Source organism: Ammodytes marinus (genome assembly GCF_949987685.1).
Source record: "Ammodytes marinus genome assembly, chromosome: 2".
NCBI lineage: Eukaryota > Metazoa > Chordata > Actinopteri > Uranoscopiformes > Ammodytidae > Ammodytes > Ammodytes marinus.
The window spans coordinates 6,479,368-6,498,051 of NC_137231.1; the positions used below are offsets into that span (position 1 = coordinate 6,479,368).

At 41.5% G+C, this 18,684-nt stretch overlaps 1 protein-coding gene across 1 annotated transcript in view; it reads left to right on the plus strand.

Annotated features, from left to right (window-relative positions):
* Positions 1–18,684, plus strand: part of adgrd2 (adhesion G protein-coupled receptor D2) — a gene marked incomplete at both ends in the record, with an annotated part of 33,818 nt that overhangs the window by 12,265 nt on the left and 2,869 nt on the right. The window contains 12 exons of the mRNA XM_080049658.1: positions 631–736; positions 827–882; positions 1,103–1,229; positions 1,702–1,805; positions 2,020–2,122; positions 2,328–2,481; positions 8,117–8,250; positions 9,522–9,637; positions 12,569–12,689; positions 17,912–17,953; positions 18,069–18,122; positions 18,333–18,480. Coding sequence (XP_079905784.1) covers positions 631–736; positions 827–882; positions 1,103–1,229; positions 1,702–1,805; positions 2,020–2,122; positions 2,328–2,481; positions 8,117–8,250; positions 9,522–9,637; positions 12,569–12,689; positions 17,912–17,953; positions 18,069–18,122; positions 18,333–18,480 — 1,265 coding nt within the window. The remainder of the gene's footprint in view (positions 1–630; positions 737–826; positions 883–1,102; positions 1,230–1,701; positions 1,806–2,019; positions 2,123–2,327; positions 2,482–8,116; positions 8,251–9,521; positions 9,638–12,568; positions 12,690–17,911; positions 17,954–18,068; positions 18,123–18,332; positions 18,481–18,684) is intronic.

Below are 18,684 nucleotides of genomic sequence, written 5' to 3' on the forward strand. Positions count from 1 at the left end.
CTGTCTCGCTATAGATTTTTTTTTGTATGGGCTCAAGGACTGTACTGAGCAAACACAAATATTGTATTTATTTTCTTTCTGAAAAGGGGTTTTATGCACTAAACGAAAATACATAAATAAAAGAATTAGGCCCTATAGGTGTACAGTTTTCCTTCACATTTCTGTTGGACTACTGACTTTATAAAAGTTGTAATCTCACATACAGCACATAAAAATAAGTTTTAGCAAGTCATGCTAAGTAGCTAACATTAGCATGTCATGGAGCTGTGATTAATTGTGTTAGTTCCACCTGTGTTTGACAAGTGAGTAGATCTGCACAGACAGTGGTCCATGGTCCTGTCGTAATGCCAACAATTCTTTACGTATAAAGATATCAGTAGACCTTTGTTCAAACTACACGTTCAATTTTCACATCACATGAATTGCGATAAATTAAAATAGATAATATTCTTTCTCCGTTACCTTGATATTTTAGATATTCTCTTTGTCTTACTCTTTGTTTCCATGTTCTAACGTTTGAATGTGTGTGTGTGTGTGTGTGTGTGTGTGTGTGTGTGTGTGTGTGTGTGTGTGTGTGTGTGTGTGTGTGTGTGTGTGTGTGTGTGTGTGTGTGTGTGCGTGCATGAGCAGGTATTTGGGCACTGTCCTGGGCTCGTCTGTTATATCCACCACAGTGCTGGGAGACGACCAACCCGTCAGCACAGCAGTTCGCTTCCATCTCCAGCACAGAGTACAGGTGATCAAAGTCAAGCTTTAAATTGCTTTTTCACATCTCCACCATTTCTCCCGTAAATGAAATGTAAAATATTCATTATATTTATTACAGAACCCCAGTGGCACTGTGTACAATCCCGTGTGCGCCTTCTGGGATTTTGATCTCACGTAAGTAGCCATACCAACTTAAGTTAGTCGCAACTTTTTAAAGCGTGGGAAAGTTGGAGGTCTCAGATTCCTCTTTAAGGCCACAGTTATCTTACCTGTTTGATCGAAAATATGTGATAAATTCTTCCAAAAAAATGTTTTAGATAGGAGAATATTTTCATACTTGGCATTCCCATGTGTATGCAGATATGTAAGTAAGTGCTGTGCTGTGTCTAACTAGTCCGGAGGCTGGTGGCTGGTGGAATACCAAAGGATGTGAGGTCGTGTCCAAACAATACGGACACACTGTGTGCTACTGCAACCACACCACCAACTTTGCACTGCTGCTCCAGGTTTATGAAGCCCAGGTAACATTCCTCTCTCTCGCACTGAGCTTTTTGTTGAGACTTTCATCTACAGTATGTGTGCTGCTATTTACAGCTTGTGCTCATAGGCATGCGTGTGTAGGTGTGTGTGTGTGTGTGTGTGTGTGTGTGTGTGTGGGCGTGTATTACTGATGTATTGGGGACATTTTTACACAGTGATATTTTGGGGAATTGCATTCCTTCTGGGGACGAAATGGTCCCCATAATGTAATAGTTACATTTTAGGGTTATGATTTGCATTAAGATATACGGTTAGACTTCTGTTAGGGTTAGGGTTAGGCAAGTCTGGTTATGGAAAATCTCCAGGAAATGAATGTAACTCTATGTAATGTCCTTTGAAGTGATGAAAACAGGACTCTGTGTGTGTGTGTGTGTGTGTGTGTGTGTGTGTATGTGTGTGTGTGTGTGTGTGTGTGTGTGTGTGTGTGTGTGTGTGTGTGTGTGTGTGTGTCAGAGGAGCCCAGAGAATGAGAGAGCTCTTCAGGTGCTGACGTTTATCGGCTGTGGAGTGTCTCTGTGTGGCCTCCTCTTCACCTTCGTCCTCTTCATCGCAGTGGGGTGAGTCACAGACTCTGTAAAAAAACACACAGGGCCAAAGGCATTCCATAAAACCCAGCCACGTTCACATCTATACATGTGGAGGAAAAAACACAACACTAGTGCTCTGTGGTGTATATAGTCAACCGCCAAGCAGTGACAAGATTTTAAAGTACTTTGTGTGCGTACGTGTGCGTGCTTGCTTGTGTGCGTGTGTGTGTCTACCGATTTGCAGTGTCCCTAAATCAGACCGTACCACCGTGCATAAGAACCTGATTGTTGCTCTGGGCATGGCTGAGCTGCTGTTAATGTGCAGTGACTGGGCTTCTGCCAACGAGGTGAGGTTCCACATACAGTATTTGTGTCTCAGGTTGCTCTCTTCCATTTTGTTTTTGTTATATAATACATTTTTCTCCTTCTATATATATTACATTGTAGAGAGGAGCCTGAGAATTTCATAGCCAGTAACTGCTGCTGTTATGAATGTGCACACGACAACTAGGCCATCTTGAATCTTGACTGTATTGTGGTTGCTGGTTGCAGGCAGCGTGCTTCGTGGTGACTGCCCTGCTCCACCTCTTCTTCATGGCCTCCTTCTCCTGGATGCTGGTGGAGGGCCTGCTGCTCTGGAGCAAAGTGGTGTCCGTCAACATCAGCGAGGACCGCCGCATGAAGCTCTACTACATCATTGGCTGGGGTAAATACAAACCCGTGCTGCCGTTCCAAATCATACACTCTTTCTTTTTTTTCTATTCTACATACTACAGCTGGTCATAAACATAATCTAGGTGGCATGCAGTAGTATCATAACATTGCGCTCTTGATCTTGCCTCCTGCTTGTATATCCGTCGCATCCCTTTTTGTTGTTTTCATACGGAGACTCCAACGATGTGACGTCACTTCCTGTGCGCGCTGGATTGTGGGTCAGAATCGACCAAATAGCATGCTGATTTCAACAACTAAAAATCTCGACCGGATATAGTACACTTCTGGGTATTTCTAAGCATGCTAAATCTGACCGGAGGAATTAGGACATCCTAAATATGTTTTTCTACCATATTAAATAGCAGGGAAGTATGTGGATCGCAAATATGCATCAATTAGCTTTGTTTGTTGTAACATCAGACACATACTAACTCTGTTTTTGTTTTTTTTGTAAATGATTCTGTCCCTAAAAGGCACTTTTTTCTTGAAGGGCTTAGCAAAAACCTCAGCAAGAGTTCACTGTTAAAGTAAAGAGTGTGTTTATCCCCCATGACTTCACTTATGAAGTGCAGTGAGAGTGGAATTTACTTTGGCCTGGGTTGAGCTGCTGGAGGAATGGGACAAGTTGCTGCCCTCTCTCTCTCTCTCTCTCTCTCTCTCTCTCTCTCTCTCTCTCTCTCTCTCAGACCCAGGATAGGAGGAGTTCATGTGGGGACACACAAGGCGGGGAGGGACCAGGCACACTGCTGCACATGGCTGCAATGGGTCGCTTATATTTCTTTATTTTGGTTATTACAGGTTTATTGAACAGGGACAATGCAAACTGATGCATTTTAAAATAAAAAATAAAAAAGTGACAGAAGGTCATTTTATATCCATTGTTCCTGGACTGGTGATAAGAGGTCACTCTGAAAAGATAAGACATTAAGCTTTAAATAAAGCATACAGATGTATCCCAATGCATTAAAGGTGCTGTAAGCGGAATGGTTATTTTAGCTAACTTCCTGTCAGTTACTGCAGTTAGCAGTCCCCTCGCTCGTCCCTACGTCACCACATTAATGCACTGCGGTCTTCAAGCAGCAAGTTATCTAGCATCATCTCAGATCCACAAGTGTAATAAAACATGATAAAAACCATCAAAACAGACATTGGGAAGGATTTTTACCTGCTCCTCCATTGTAGGCGCATACACATGGCGTGCACCGGCAGTGAGACCATGGAGTGTATATACTATATATGAGTGAGACGAGTGTTGGTTTGAAGCGTTCTCTCTTCTGATTGGATACACATTTCGATTACATGCAAAGCAGCTGACTGAGAGATCGGCTTTATGAGACGCGCACATTATGTAAGTTATCACTGTTTATACAGCAGTTGGTTCTGAGCGAGTGATTTGATTGGACGAGAGACCTTCTGAGCGTTCTGAAGGAGTGCTGATATTAGCCAACAACATCACTCTGACTGTTCACCAAACTGTAGACTAACTGTCAAAATCACTCCGCGGCTCACTGATGAGCCGGAGCTTCACTTGTGTGTTATCTGTGTGTGTGTGACTCAGGTTGACTGTGGCGAGTCTCTCCCCTGTGAGAGGGCATCGCTGCCACACACAGACAAACAGACAGAGACAGTGTGCGGTAGTCACTCACAATCACGTTACTGAAGACAGCAATAGTGTGTGGAGATAAACTCAGGCTGCTGAATAATACGAGCGCAGCATATTAGCCTAGCCTAGCTTGCCCACCTCATTGTATAACGTTACTTCCCCCGGGCCGAAATACACTCATAAACTCTGGGAAATGAAGCGTGGGGGTTTGGATTGGGCAGCGGACTTTATTACCAACTAGATTAAGATCCGCCGTTCCGTTTCTTTGGTGATTTTTACGGGACATCGGGCCGCCGTGGTTAATGTGACCAGAGTAAACAAAGCAAGACGAGCTCACTCGCGTAAAGTTGTTGCTTAGCAACGCGCTCCGCTCTGATTGCTGTTGTCGAACTATTTGTGTTGGCGGAAGCAAATACATTCTTAAATGATTAAAGATAACATTTTAAAGTTAACTTGTGAATTTCAGTTGTAAAACTGCTGTATAAAAGCAATAGCACACTCGAGGTCGCATGTTGTCGCTCTATATCAGCACTGCTGTGTTTCTCTTCGGCACTCGGCCTGCGGCCTCGTACCTACGACCGAATCACAGCAGTGCTGATATAGAGCGACAACATGCTCCCTCTCGTGTGCTATTGCTTAAATGAATAAAGAGTGATTTTACACTTATATTAACATAAATAAACTGCTTACTTCACCTTTAACATTTGATCATTCTAATGCTTATAAACATAAACACATAACACTACATTACTACATGGAGGCTGCCATGTTGCACTACCATGTTTCTACAGTAGCACAGAATGGACAAACTTAATTGCAAAACACATTTCATATATAGTGGGGATTCTGGGGAAATGCACCTGTTGGAAGACCAAGAAGAAGTCCTATAGAATAAATAACTAAAAACATCTTCACCTCATTACTTGATATTGTGGGAAGACTTAAGGAAGTGGTGGATGATACCATCTTGAGTAACTAGCTTCTTGTCTTTGAAGGCCACCGTAGCTTCTGTAATTATTTAAAAGGGAGGGAATTCTATTGCACTGCAATTCTGTCTTCTGCACATGCAAATAATCTTATAAAAGACAGGGAGAAATACAGCATGTTAACCCCTGGAGGGAGAAGCAATAATAAACCTCTCCAAATGTTGCCTAAATAGTCATAAATACTGTGTACGTACTGTATATAATAATACAGTACTTATTGTATTGTCCCAAACAGGTCTCTCTTGAGAATGAGACCCTGTGTCTCAATGAGATAACCTGGTTAAGAAAGGTTAAGAAATCAATAGCTATTTTCTAAATGAACAGGTTTTTTTGTTTGGAATTTGGAATAAATGTTGTCAGTAGTTTAGATTAAACGCCCCAAAAAATGATTTTACTCAAAACTTCCCTATGAATAGTAAAACGAAAGACACTGGTTGGTTAATGACCTCTGCCCTGTATTCTAATGTGGACCTCTTTGAACCTTCATATTTGGGAGTGTCATAAACATTGCAGCCCAGAGGTGGTGCTGTTGGCGGGGGGCTTCAGACTTTTAAGACTTGTTTGGCCCGACCTAAAAAATGATTTATTTGATGTGAACTTATGTCAGCACTTAAAACAAACATTGTTCGGTAGATGTGATATGATATACAAGGCTTACGGTGCAACCTTAACCCGCATTCTCATCCAACAACATCCTGCAGCTGCTACTGTTCACGCTCCCCAAATCCATCTGTGTGTGTGTGTGTGTGTGTGTGTGTGTGTGTTATGTCGCATAACGGGGCCGAGGACAGTGTGTGAATGAGCGGGGAAAAAAACCACAATATTTAGGTGTTCCTCTCGACTCTTGCGGTGCAGATGTGCTTAATGTTCCCTCAACAGACATAATAGTCTGCTCAATAGACGCTGCAACAGTCCATTGTTCCTTAAATATGTCTTTAGGTTATAGGTTCAAGTTTGTTGTCTTCCGAGGGGAAATATGGATTGGGCCACAGTACATGATTGCTTCATAAAAACATAATTCACAAGATTAAAAACCAAGAACAAAACAAGACTGAACAGATAAACAGACAAACATGTGAAGTTCTTGGACAACATGGTGTGGAAATGAAAAGTGCTCTGTTGTAATGTATAAATATATTTGGTGTAGGGATAAAGTGCTAAGTGTAAATATGTTTATTGCACATTGCCCTATTGCACTTAACCCTTGTGTGTTGTTCGGGTCTGTGGGACCCATTTTAATTTTTTATCAAAAAGAATTATACTATTAATTATAATTTCAAACTGAGACTCATTGGCCTTGGCTCATTTACTGTGAAGAACATATATCAGAAAAAAATTGGTCAACACACATTTACACCCCCCCCCCCCCTACACATTTATATTACATTCAGGATGTTCAGGACTAATAAAAGTGGGAAAATTGTAGATTTTGGAAGAGAGAGAAGCTTTTAAAGATGATGTAGAGTTAGAGGTTTCTGAATGTGAGGATCACTCAATCTCTCATGATCATTACTCATCATAAACTGCTTATTAGGGGTCAGGTCTCGGGGCCAGCAGCTCGAGCAGGGGACCCCAAACTTCTACTTCCCGGGCCACAGTAAACAGCTCTGACTGGGGATCCAGAGGTGTTACCAGATCAGTGTGGAGATATAATCTCTCCACCTAGTCCTGGGTCTTACCTGAGGCCTCCTTCCAACTGGACATGCCGGGAACACCTCCCCATGGAGGCCCCCAGGGGGCATCCTTACCAGATGCCTGAACCACCTCATCTGGCTCCTTTCTACACATAGGAGTAGCATCTGTACTCCAAATCTCTCAGTATGACTGAGCTTCTCACCCTATCTCTAAGCCACCCTCCTGAGAAAACCCATTTTGGCGACTTGTACCTGCGATCTAGTTCTTTGGGTCATGACCCAGCCTTCATGACCATAGGTGAGAGTAGGAACCAAGATCGACCAGTAGATCCAGAGCTTAGCCTTCCAACTCAACTCTCTTTTCGTCACAACAAAGTAAAGCAAGTGCAATACCACCCCCGCTGCTCCGATTATTTTGCCAAACAAAGGCTCCATTGTCCCCTCCCTCACAAACAAGACCCCGAGGTACTTGAACCCCTTCACTTGGGGTAAAGACTATTCCCTATTTTAGTAGACAATCAATCGGTTTCCTACTGAAAACCATGGCCTCAGATTTAGAGGTGCTGATCCTCATCCCGGCCTGTGAACCAATCCAGTGAAAGCTGAAGGTCACAGACCGATGATGTCATCTGGACCACATCATCTGCATAAAGCAGTGATGAGATCAAAGTGATGATCACATTTCTGAAATGTCAGAGTCTGACAGTGATTTTGAAGAAGAGAATGAGATTGAGCATCAGCTAGTTGCAAAACGAAGACACAGGACCAGCTTTCATCAGCCAGCCCTAGGACCAGCCCATCAGCTTTGTAATGTAAACTGACCTGAATGGGTTACATTTCCAATTAAGTTCAAATAAACTAAAATCAATAATTATGAAAAACCCTGCTTCATTTGTAAATGTGTTGAATTTATTCCCCTCATATCTTTTTTATAGTTGTTTTTCTTGTTTTATTACATTTTATTCAAAAACAGAGAAAAAACTAGTGGTACTTTAATTCATAAATGTGATGTAACAAAGGTAAAGGGCAACTATTAACCATATACTATGCTATTTATATTTCTTGCAAATAGGATGAAGTAAACATCTGTTGAGTATTTTAACATAAAATGTTTGATTGTGTTGAATTAAAAAGCCCTAAAATGCAGTGGGTCCACCAGACCCACGAACACAGGCTGTGTAACAACAATATGAACACCACACAAGGGTGAGTTAAGTGCTATAGTGCTGATCTATGTATCGCACATTGTTCATCAGCTTACAGTAGTGGAGGCTTGGAAAAATTATATTTTAGGCGCTTTTATTTAAAAAAAAATTGGCACACAGAGACTTTAAACATGCTGCTTTGTTGGTTGTTACGGCGCCACACTACACTTCATTTTCTTTTTGTGAAATTGTTTTTCAGGACTACCTGTTCTCATAGTGGGTGTAACACTGGCTGTATCAGTGGACGAGTACAAGGCAGACGATCACTGCTGGCTCAATGTGAAGACTGACACCATCTGGGCCTTTGTGGGACCTGTTATATTTGTCTTAGCGGTATGTAATCTCACCGTGTGTGTGTGTGTGTGTGTGTGTGTGTGTGTGTGTGTGTGTGTGTGTGTGTGTGCGTGCGTGTGTGTGTGTGTGTGTGTGTTTGTGTGTGTGTGCTCATATGCCATTTTACCTACTTAGATTTCTTCATGGCCAATGTCTTAATAGATAATACATTATCTTATTATATTTTTGCCTTTGGAAAGACCTCACTTCTTTTGTTTTGTGACTTACTGTGATGGTGTTTTTATGGACTAAATTAGTTTATTTAAAAAAAGAGTCATAAGAAGGGTCAATAATGGAAGGGTTTCATGACTCCCCTTTGTGTTTGCATCCAACACGGACATCGGGATGCATTCAAACAAGCGTGCGGGGCCATGCATTTCCTGCCCTAACAATCTAAGTAGATTGCCATTTAGCCAAACATAGTATGTAAATAAAGCAAGTTTCTAAATATCATAGGGAAATTTTTAATTATGAAAGAAATGCATTGAATATGTTGGTTAGGCATCAAAGATACCCACAACCCACAATGCAAATGGTTTATTTTCTAGAACACACCACAGGGCGCCTTTATGACACAGCAACTTATATATTTCAATATGTAACATTGCCAGATTACTGACTATAAAACAATTATGTTTTCTATTCGATTTTTCTCAGACAAGTTTGAATAAATATGCAAATGTGGCAATATTTAATATCTTTAAAAAAAAAACGTTGGATAAAGCCAGTTAAAAGTGTCCAAAGTTTTTGCAGAACCGATTTTGGATACACCTTCTTTCAATCTAAAAATATGATGTACAGGTCTTAAGAAATTGCATTTTCTTTATGTTTTCATAACCAAATGTGTCATAAATCAGACGATTAACAACACATGAACAAAACCTTTTGTAATTACCTTAGGAATAATGGAGAGTTTAGTTGATGTAGGCGCTTAAGAAGATAAGATTTCTGGTTCTGAGCATGGAAATAAACAAGATAATAGCCTTTAAAGATGGTTGAATATAGGAGAAACATACAGACGCAAACAGACAAGGTTTCGTCAAATCAACACCTAAATGTATATTTTGGACCTATTATTTATACCAGTATGAAAGAGCACATGTTATGAAAGTAAAAAGAGAACAGAAATCTCAAGATGGACACTATTTCTACTACACTACATACTGTGTGGTTAACGTGTGAGCCTTGGGGCCAAGTGGATGTGCGGAGGCCCCACTCTAGTGTTTAGCTGGAGGCCACATCTCAAGCCGTTGCTCTCTCTGCCCCCATAGGTCAATGCAGTGGTGCTGTGTCGGGTTGTCATGGTGACCGTTTCCAGCGCCCGCCGCCGCGCTAAGATGCTCAGTCCAAGCTCAGCGTCGAAGATGCAGACTTTTGACCTTACCTGGTGAGAGAGACATAATGGCTTCTCTACCTCTCTCTGTCACTCTCTCTCTCTCTTTCTCTCTCTCACTCCCCCTGCTTTTTCTGCACTCTTTCATGAGTCTTTTTCCTCTTGTGCGCCCACTCACTCTCTCACACACACACATACATAAACACACACAAACACACACACACACACACACACACACACACAAACACACACACCCACATACACACAAACACTCACACACTCTCTCTTCACATGTTTTGCTTTTGGTCGAGCCATAGTCAATAGAGACAGTGTGAGAGATTGGGAGTGACTGGTCGGGAGTCTGCTGTGGGAGTCGTAAGAGCTTATCAGCCCAACACCTGGTCCCAACACAATTGTATATTTGTGTGTGTGTGTGTGTGTGTGTGTGTGTGTGTGTGTGTGTGTGTGTGTGTGTGTGTGTGTGTGTGTGTGTGTGTGTGTGTGTGTGTGTGTGTGTTACATCTTGGTATCTGCCTTAGGGCAAGACACTGCAGGTGAAAAGGGTAAATGTTTAACTTATAGATATCTTGAAAATGAAAATATTATATCATAAAACTTAACCAGTTGATTACTTACACAATATTTTGTGTTGTCATTTTTGAATGAATATGCACATTTGGCAATATCTAACTAAATATGTGTATATTTGAATCTCTGGATGATTACTGGATGATAGTACAAATATATGTAGACATTCTGCTACAGTAGCCTATAGTCATGTATGGAAGCAACATAAGCAGCATAACTGCATGTGCTTACTATGATGCTGTTAATTGATTTCCAATAACCATTAACGGACCATATGCAAGTGTCTTTGAGTGACCTCAAAAAAAGCATTATATAAATGCTATCAATTATAAGAGCATGTCTGGCAAAACATATCATTTAAGGTACTATAGACATAACCTTCGACAATCTACATACCCTGCAGTTTTTTATTTGGAGCTACCTACAAAATAAATAGTCCAATGAAAACTGTTTACAGTGAAGTCTGTGAGATAACCCTGGGCACAGGGAAGCATTTTTCTGGGAAGAAATGCTGAAATGTACATTTTCAATTAAGTGAGCACTAACAATGAAACTCCATTCATTTATGTTGCTTTTGGATGGAGACAAAAATGTTTATGACACTACCCTTTAGGTAGTCAGGGTGTATGGCCCTATCCTTTAGGTAGTCAGGGTTTATGGCCCTACCCTGTAGGTAGGCAGGGTTTATGGCCCTACCCTTTAGGTAGGCAGGGTTTATGGCCCTACCCTGTAGGTAGGTAGGCAGGGTTTATGGCCCTACCCTGTAGGTAGGCAGGGTTTATGGCCCTACCCTGTAGGTAGGTAGGCAGGGTTTATGGCCCTATACCTTTAGGTAGGCAGGGTTTATGGCCCTACCCTGTAGGTAGGTAGGCAGGGTTTATGGCCCTACCCTGTAGGTAGGTAGGCAGGGTTTATGGCCCTACCCTGTAGGTAGGTAGGCAGGGTTTATGGCCCTACCCTGTAGGTAGGCAGGGTTTATGGCCCTACCCTGTAGGTAGGCATGGTTTATGGCCCTACCCTGTAGGTAGGCAAGGGTTTTTCGACCCTATCCTTTAGGTGGTTTAAGGTAAAAAATTATTATTTACAATCAACGGAAGGCAGTGTGTATAGCTCCACCTTTGGCTGGCACCTCATCGGAAGAGTGTCGAAAATAGGAGCGAGTGCCAGTTAGATTCAGGGTTATCTGGGTTGTGGCTAATCACAGGTGGAGGTTGTGCTAAGTCAGATTGGTAATGAGTAATGAGGCGTGGCTTCTCCCCTTATGATGCCATAAGAGGAGAGAATTATTGCTCTCTAAATACTACGGGGACCCATATTAATGTTGAAAAAACATGCAAAGGGCATTTTGAATATTAGCTGACCTATGACGTATTCAATCACTTGCTGTGATTTGCCAATTCCCCCTGACAATACATTTACAGGATGACATCGTTTGAATGTTCCTTGTATCCTACTTGGAATAAGATAGAATATAATTGAATATGTAAATGGATCACATCTGCAATGAGACATTTCATTTCAGTATCTTGAGTACTAAAGTGCAACACCCACAACTACAATAGAATTACAGGGTATTACTAATATTTATTTTGTTTGAGGAGACAAGTAGATCTCTTTTCATATTAAGATTTTTAAAAAATGTCCTTCAACCCATCACATTTTCTTTGTGGCACATTTGTCTTTAGCCCTAATGGAAATGCTAAAGAAACTGTGAACCTTCTCTGGCTGTCTATCCTCATTCCCTCACAAACACAGTGAGAGAGTAGATGTATGTATTTCAGCTCCACAGTGTTACTTGAATTCACTAGATTAGACTTTTCAAAAGAAATAAAAGGGGAGAGAGACGGAAGTGGGTAGCCGGCTTTGTCCTTGCAGACACAGTGCAGTCTGAAAAACTCAATCTTTCTACCCAGGTGCAGCGGTGTGACAACAATAGTGCTTTGAACAAAAGGCAAACCTTTTTTTCCCTCGCTCTGCCCCATGAAAATGATCATTGGCCGTATAAGCGGCGCCTGGATCATTGAAAGGGTTGATTGTAAGGCGACTGGAGTGTGACTGTGGTAGGCGCTAAAAAAATCTATAGCCGTGCAAGCGGAGATGTTTGATGAGCATTCAAGGAGGAAATATTTGAGAAAAAAGAATGTCATCAAAATACCTTGAAAACTCCACTCTGCTGGCTCCACTGTCATAGCTCCACCATCATTATATATATATTTTTTTTTTGGTCGACAAAGAGAAGGTACATACAGTACAGAGCTGTGAGGAATCAGGAGACAGACACAGCAGTGTAAAGTATTGTTTTAAGTGGCCTATTGGACTGCGTGCACATCTTTGTTTCAGAAACATAATATAATGTAATGTAATGTTAAGAAATGTGTGTCGTGTGCATGTGTGCAGGGCTGTCACCCGTCCAGTTCTCATCCTGCTGCCAGTGTTGGGTCTGACGTGGCTGTGTGGAGTCCTGGTTCATCTGTCAGTAGTGGTCGCCTACGTCTTCATCGCTCTCAATGCATTCCAGGTAAACAAAGACACGGAATATCCGAAATCTTTAGCTTATTCTTTTATATAGATCTCATGGGAGTATAAATACAGGTTGAATGAATGAACTAATGCTAACATATAATGGAATAGCCATTGCGCTAACAGAAATTAGCATTTGGATCCTGGTTATGTTAAACTATACTAAAACTACAAACAACAAAAAAGGGCAGCGCTTTCATACGTCATCAGATCAGTTGTGCAACGGTACATTCAGTAGTCAAATACAAATACAATCACAAACATATTTTAAGCACCAGAGGGACGGCACATCATCAGTTGAACGCACACCCACAACCAGGTAGCCCAGCTGTAATGGAAATGCAAACCTCTGCTGTTCTGGGCTGCTTTGGCGATCCGAACTGAGCCGAGCCAGGCCAGCACACGCTTATGGAAAAAGGCCATAAGAGACGAGCTGGTACGGATAGTGAAGCATTTAACAGCTAAAGGAAACAGATATTTTCCTCAGGAACTGGTCAAGGTGATGGATTTTCAAATCTTATGACTCACATTGTTTTCACTCACTATTATCACTTGTAAGGCTGTCAGTATTTAATAAAAACGTTTTTCTGAGCTCAGTTTTAGCATGTCTCACAGCTAAAGCTTAAATTTCCCATCATAATATAAATGTATTAATATGATCAAATGCAACTCCCTTCCTTTGGGTAGAGATGGGTGTGGTAAGTAGTGATACCTCAGGCTCGGTGATGCGTTCCAGTGATTTCAGTGGCACTGGCTACTCCCACTGTTTGGATTCAGGTTTGATCTAGAGGGCAGAGCTAAGCTAATACCCCAAGCTCCTCAATACAACTGTGGGGTTAGCAGGGAGGCCCACTCATTTCAGTGACCTTACCTACGTTTATCATCTTTAAACAATGAATAAGTCATCTAGTTTTTCCTCACATATTCGATATATTGGGTTATATATAATAAGATATACATTTTAAATGGATGGATCAAGCATCATACACTCCTAACAATTAGTGTGATGTTGTCTACCCTCAGTAGTAGATTACTGAGTAGTGGTGGTAATAATGTGATCCAGTAAATTTAATGTATTAAATATTAGTATCTTATGTACACAGAGTTGACTTACTACATGTACTGTATATGGGTGGAACAAGAGGAAAATAGAAATACTGCCTGGCAGTTATATACCTCCATGTGGTATACAATGGTCAACCAGTGAACATAATAATAATAGTGGTGGTAGGCAATGCTTTAGAGAAGGTTCAATATGGTACAAGGTAAATGTGATCTTAGAATGTGTTATGTCACAGTAATCCTTCTTTTGACCTCCATATTCTATTCAGTTCATCTTTGGGTCAGAGTGGACATTTGTGCAAACGTTGAAAAATCTCTCAAAGCGTTCTTGAGATATAACGTTCGCAAAACGACATATTTTTAATCACGTTAATCGCGTACTGCTATTTTGCGTGCTGCTATTTATTATGACGCTTGTCAACGTGTGTGCTACTCCTCTGCAGCAGATACAGATGCACAAGGCTTCTATTGTTACTAGACCCATGAATCAGACATCATAACAACAGTAAAACATCCGGTACCATGTTCACAATAAAACACTCTGTGTTGACAGCAGCTCATATTTCACGTCACTACATCAACACAACATCATAATGTGCAGAGCCTGGAGGCTACAGGTCAGAGGTGTTCAGATTGGGAACCAAAATAAGATCACTGAGGTGGAAAACCACTCAATTATTTTGCACACCCCACGTCCTTTTATATAAAGGCAAACTGCTTTGGATTTAAAGTTCCTAAAGTCACTTTCTTTGCTTTGATTTGCTCCCCTGTTGTGAAATACAAAATAATAGAATTTTATACAAGTGATTAAAAATGTGATTGATCGCGAATGAAATACCTTGATTAAACGCAAATGTTATATTAATTGAATCGTTTCACAGCTCTAATAACGACTGAACAGACTGTTATAAGTTGCAGTTGTGTTGCTTCAGTCAGTGGAGTGTTGTGTTTATTATTAGTCCAAGGTCTTTCTCTTACAGTAAATGTGTCATTTAATCAGCACTGTGCCAGTGGAAACAAAACATCTGACTGTAAAAGAGGCAAACAATATATTAAAAATATTATTTCTAAAAAAGCAACAGCACGGTTCCACACAGTCCTGTCAAACTGTTCTTTTATACTAGTATAAATAAAAGATCCAAAATGCACATTTAGGTTTTCATTTGCCTACTAAACTTTGTCTGTTTGCTTTTGTATATTTTTACTATACAACCATCTTTTACAGCCATTATCTCTTTTCAATTGAATTAAAATATGGAGTCCTGTGGGCATATGAGTTATACATGTAGCTTTTTCTCTGGTTTTTATCTTCTCATCTGCAGTTTTAACGTCTGTATCCAACCTATGTGCGTGTGTGTGTGTGTGTGTGTGTGTGCATATGTGTGTGTGAGTGTGCGTGTGTGTGTGTGTGTTTGTGTGTGTGTGCATGCGTGTGTGTGTGTGTATGTGCGTGTGCGTGCGTGTGTGTGTGTGTGCGTGTGTGTGTTGGGAGGTGGCAGTTAGGCCTTTGAACAACAGGTCATACCACATCTACCCCCAGCTCTCCTCCCCTGATAACACCCCGAGTAACTTCCTTTCTCTCAGACGCTCTTCCCTCGCTCCAGCCTTCTCCCATCCACCGTCCCTGTTTGTCTTAAACCCTTCCGTCCATTCTGTTCATCTCTGATTCTCTCTCTCTCTCTCCTTGTCTATTCTTACCTCCCCCCCCCATGCTCTTCCCCTTTAATTAATCAAAATGAGCTAGCCCCTGGGTGACCCCCACCGAGCTGCTAGTTAATTTAGATTTACTGCCAGTGTCCAGCTAAGGGCAGATAACACTACAGTAGGAGTTCTTCCTCATGGAGGTAGGAGGAGGAGGATGCTGGGCCAGCCAGTTCTTCTTCTTACCAGAAACACAAGCAAAAGACTTTGTTGGGCTTCATTCAATTCAACAGTGAAGTTAATGTGGTGTCATGACTTTACTTTTGGATAGAGTGTAGGGCCAGGACACAGGGCTTCAAGCTCACTATAACAAGCCTTCTAGTCCCAGTACTTCTGTTTCTTTCCACTACACGTCTGTACTGATTTTAGTTCTGATGTATAAGATATTTTCCAGGATGTTTATTTTGAGATTGTTCGTCTATTCTGCTTCCATACCATGTTTTCTTTGATATTAGTATTAATCAAAGGTACAACATGTACATTCAGGTGTTCATTTGACTAAGCCTTGTCTGTTTGCATCTGTGCATTTCTCAACCATCTTAAAAAGGCCATTGTCTCAACATTGGTTTTAAAACTTTTGTGTTACTTCTCTGAACCAAAAATATCATCTTCTAAAGCACTTACATCAACTCAACATTCCATCGTCATTCGTAGCACTATTCTGAAGGTTATTACAGTAGGATTTCTTCATATGTTGTTAGTTTTCTGATGTATGATACATTTAAAAAACATGCAAAAAATAAATGTAAGACCTGAACATAGTACTTCTTGATTTAGAAAATGGGGGTGGGAAGGCTTTACTAATATGTTGTAAAAATGTAATAAAGATTGAAATGCTGGTTTTGCAAAGAGATGCAAATGTTGGCATAATCTGTAATATATATTTGTTAATTGTCCATATGAGAAGAATCTGTGTACTGCAGTTGTAGTCGTTTGGAGGAGTAGAACAGTTGTTTTCCCAAAGACAGACACACCACTCGCTCATCAGCCCTTTGTATTGGCACACGGAGCACAGGAAGCATTCACAAATAACAAAGCTATGAAAACTCAGATGGAGTCATATAGTTAGATTAATGTGTCTATCAGTAATCGTCCCCATTTGTGGCTATGATTAGGCTCACACTGATTAGAAGCATAATCGCCCAAAACCCCTAATCAGAACACTGTGTCTTCTTGGGCTCAGCCTCACTCACACATGACTTGTATTATCATGTTATGCATGTAAACATACTAGATCTGCTCACAACAGCAGGCCACGTGATCTCTGTCATCTGTGGTGTTAACTGGAGGCTCTTAGCAAGAACCAATCCGTGCATCTCCTGTTCTACAAGTCACTTCAACAAACAGGGACCCATCCACTGGGAGGATAATGGTGTGGCACAAGATTTATGAAAAATGGTCACGAATTTAAAGTTAAGAAATAGTTTTAACTGTAGATTTAAAGTGTCAGATTGTATGATCCAAAAAATAAGTGCGGCTCAGCTTGCTTGTTTTGGGACCCTACCCAACTTTTGACCATGTAAACGCAAATAAACCGAACTGAGTCGCACCGCTCAGCGGAAACAAAGCTTAAGGTCCACTTCAAATCCGGTCCCTACACCCTAACCCTACCCACTATCCCTCCATATGCACGTTCACACGGAGGGTCCACCATATTAAGTGTTGTTCCCATCCAATGGCCCATTTAGTGGTAGTGTGTTATAAAGCCCTCTGCCACCGAGTTTGCAACGATGGATGCTCGCAACCACCACTTCACACAATGCGGTTATTTCAGAAGGATTAGTAATATGTTACATTCCAGTCGAGACTGAAATCTGTAAATGTGTGCACAGTGTTTAAAAAGATCATCACATCCCAACCCCACTCCATGCTGGAAGGCTTTGCACACCCCCTTTAGGAAACTCTACAAACACTTGTGCCCTGGTCAATTACACACAAACACATTAGTTATTTTCAAGCATAACCGGACCTTAATGGGTTGGTTGAGGGCATCATACGTATTGTTATGGTGTTCCCAGTTTGGATTCAGGAGACCAACAGATTGCAGTCTGAGTTAGAGAGATACCTTTACATGTGTGATCATTGCTGATATTCCCCTTGTTCTAAGACAAGTAGGTAGTAGACAAGTAAGACAAGAGGAATCCAATTTGGATTGAGTTCAGCCTGAAGCTGCTGAATCCATCTGAAGCTGGTGCCAGAAGGGAGTAGAACACCAGCGCACAGATCAAGAGCATGAAGAAGTGTTATTCAATGCATGCTTCTCTCTTTGTTGGTTAAGAGCAAAGCAGAGTTTGATGGAGATGACAGAGTGACGTACTAAATGAACTTGGTGAAGATATTGTAAATAAGCCCTGTATGAATTGGGTCTATTCTTCTCCGACCACCCTAAACACATACACACACACACACACACACACACGCTTTTCCTAATGTTTGTCTCTCTCCTCCTCTCCATAGGGCTTGTATATCTTCTTAGTGTATGCTGTTTACAACAGTGAGGTAAGGAGACATCCAGTCCATTGTCACTTCTGCATAAATGTATCTTTGTACGGTATGTGAGTTCTGCCAGCCTTTCGGACAAACCAGTGGGCGTAAACTGCTGCTTCTCATTTAGGTGAGGAATGCTATAAAGAGGATCAAAGAAAAGAGGAAGGCCTTATCTTTCACGGTGAGTGAGTGAAAAAAGCACATGGCAAAAATGATCATGCCCCATCACTGGAGTAGAGAGAAATGTATTTTATTGGGACTGACTGCTTTCGTGTGAGCAGTTAATAAAATGAAAGCACTAGTGTTAGCACATTTAGTTCACACCTTATACTTGATGATAAAATCCAGCACATTGCATAACCTCTGATTTGGTTGTGGTGAATTTCTTCAGAACTGTTCCCAGCCGACCAGCTTCCTGCCGTCCCAGAGGGCCCCCATCACCTCGTGGGGCCGCAGTCCGCCCACCCTCTCCAGCCCTGAGACCAGTGACACCTCTGGACCCCCCAGCTCCACATCCACTTCACTGGTCATCAAGAACGGTAGGCCGCAGAACCAGGGGCTGGTGTGTGTGTGTGTGTGTGTGTGTATGTGTGTGTGTGTGTGTGTGTGTGTGTGTGTGTGTGTGTGTGTGTGTGTGTGTGTGTGTGTGTGTGTGTGTGTGTGTGCGCGTGTGTGTGTGTGTGTGTGTGCGTGTGTGTGTGTGTGTGTGTGTGCGTGTGTGTGTGTGTGTGTGTGTGTGTGTG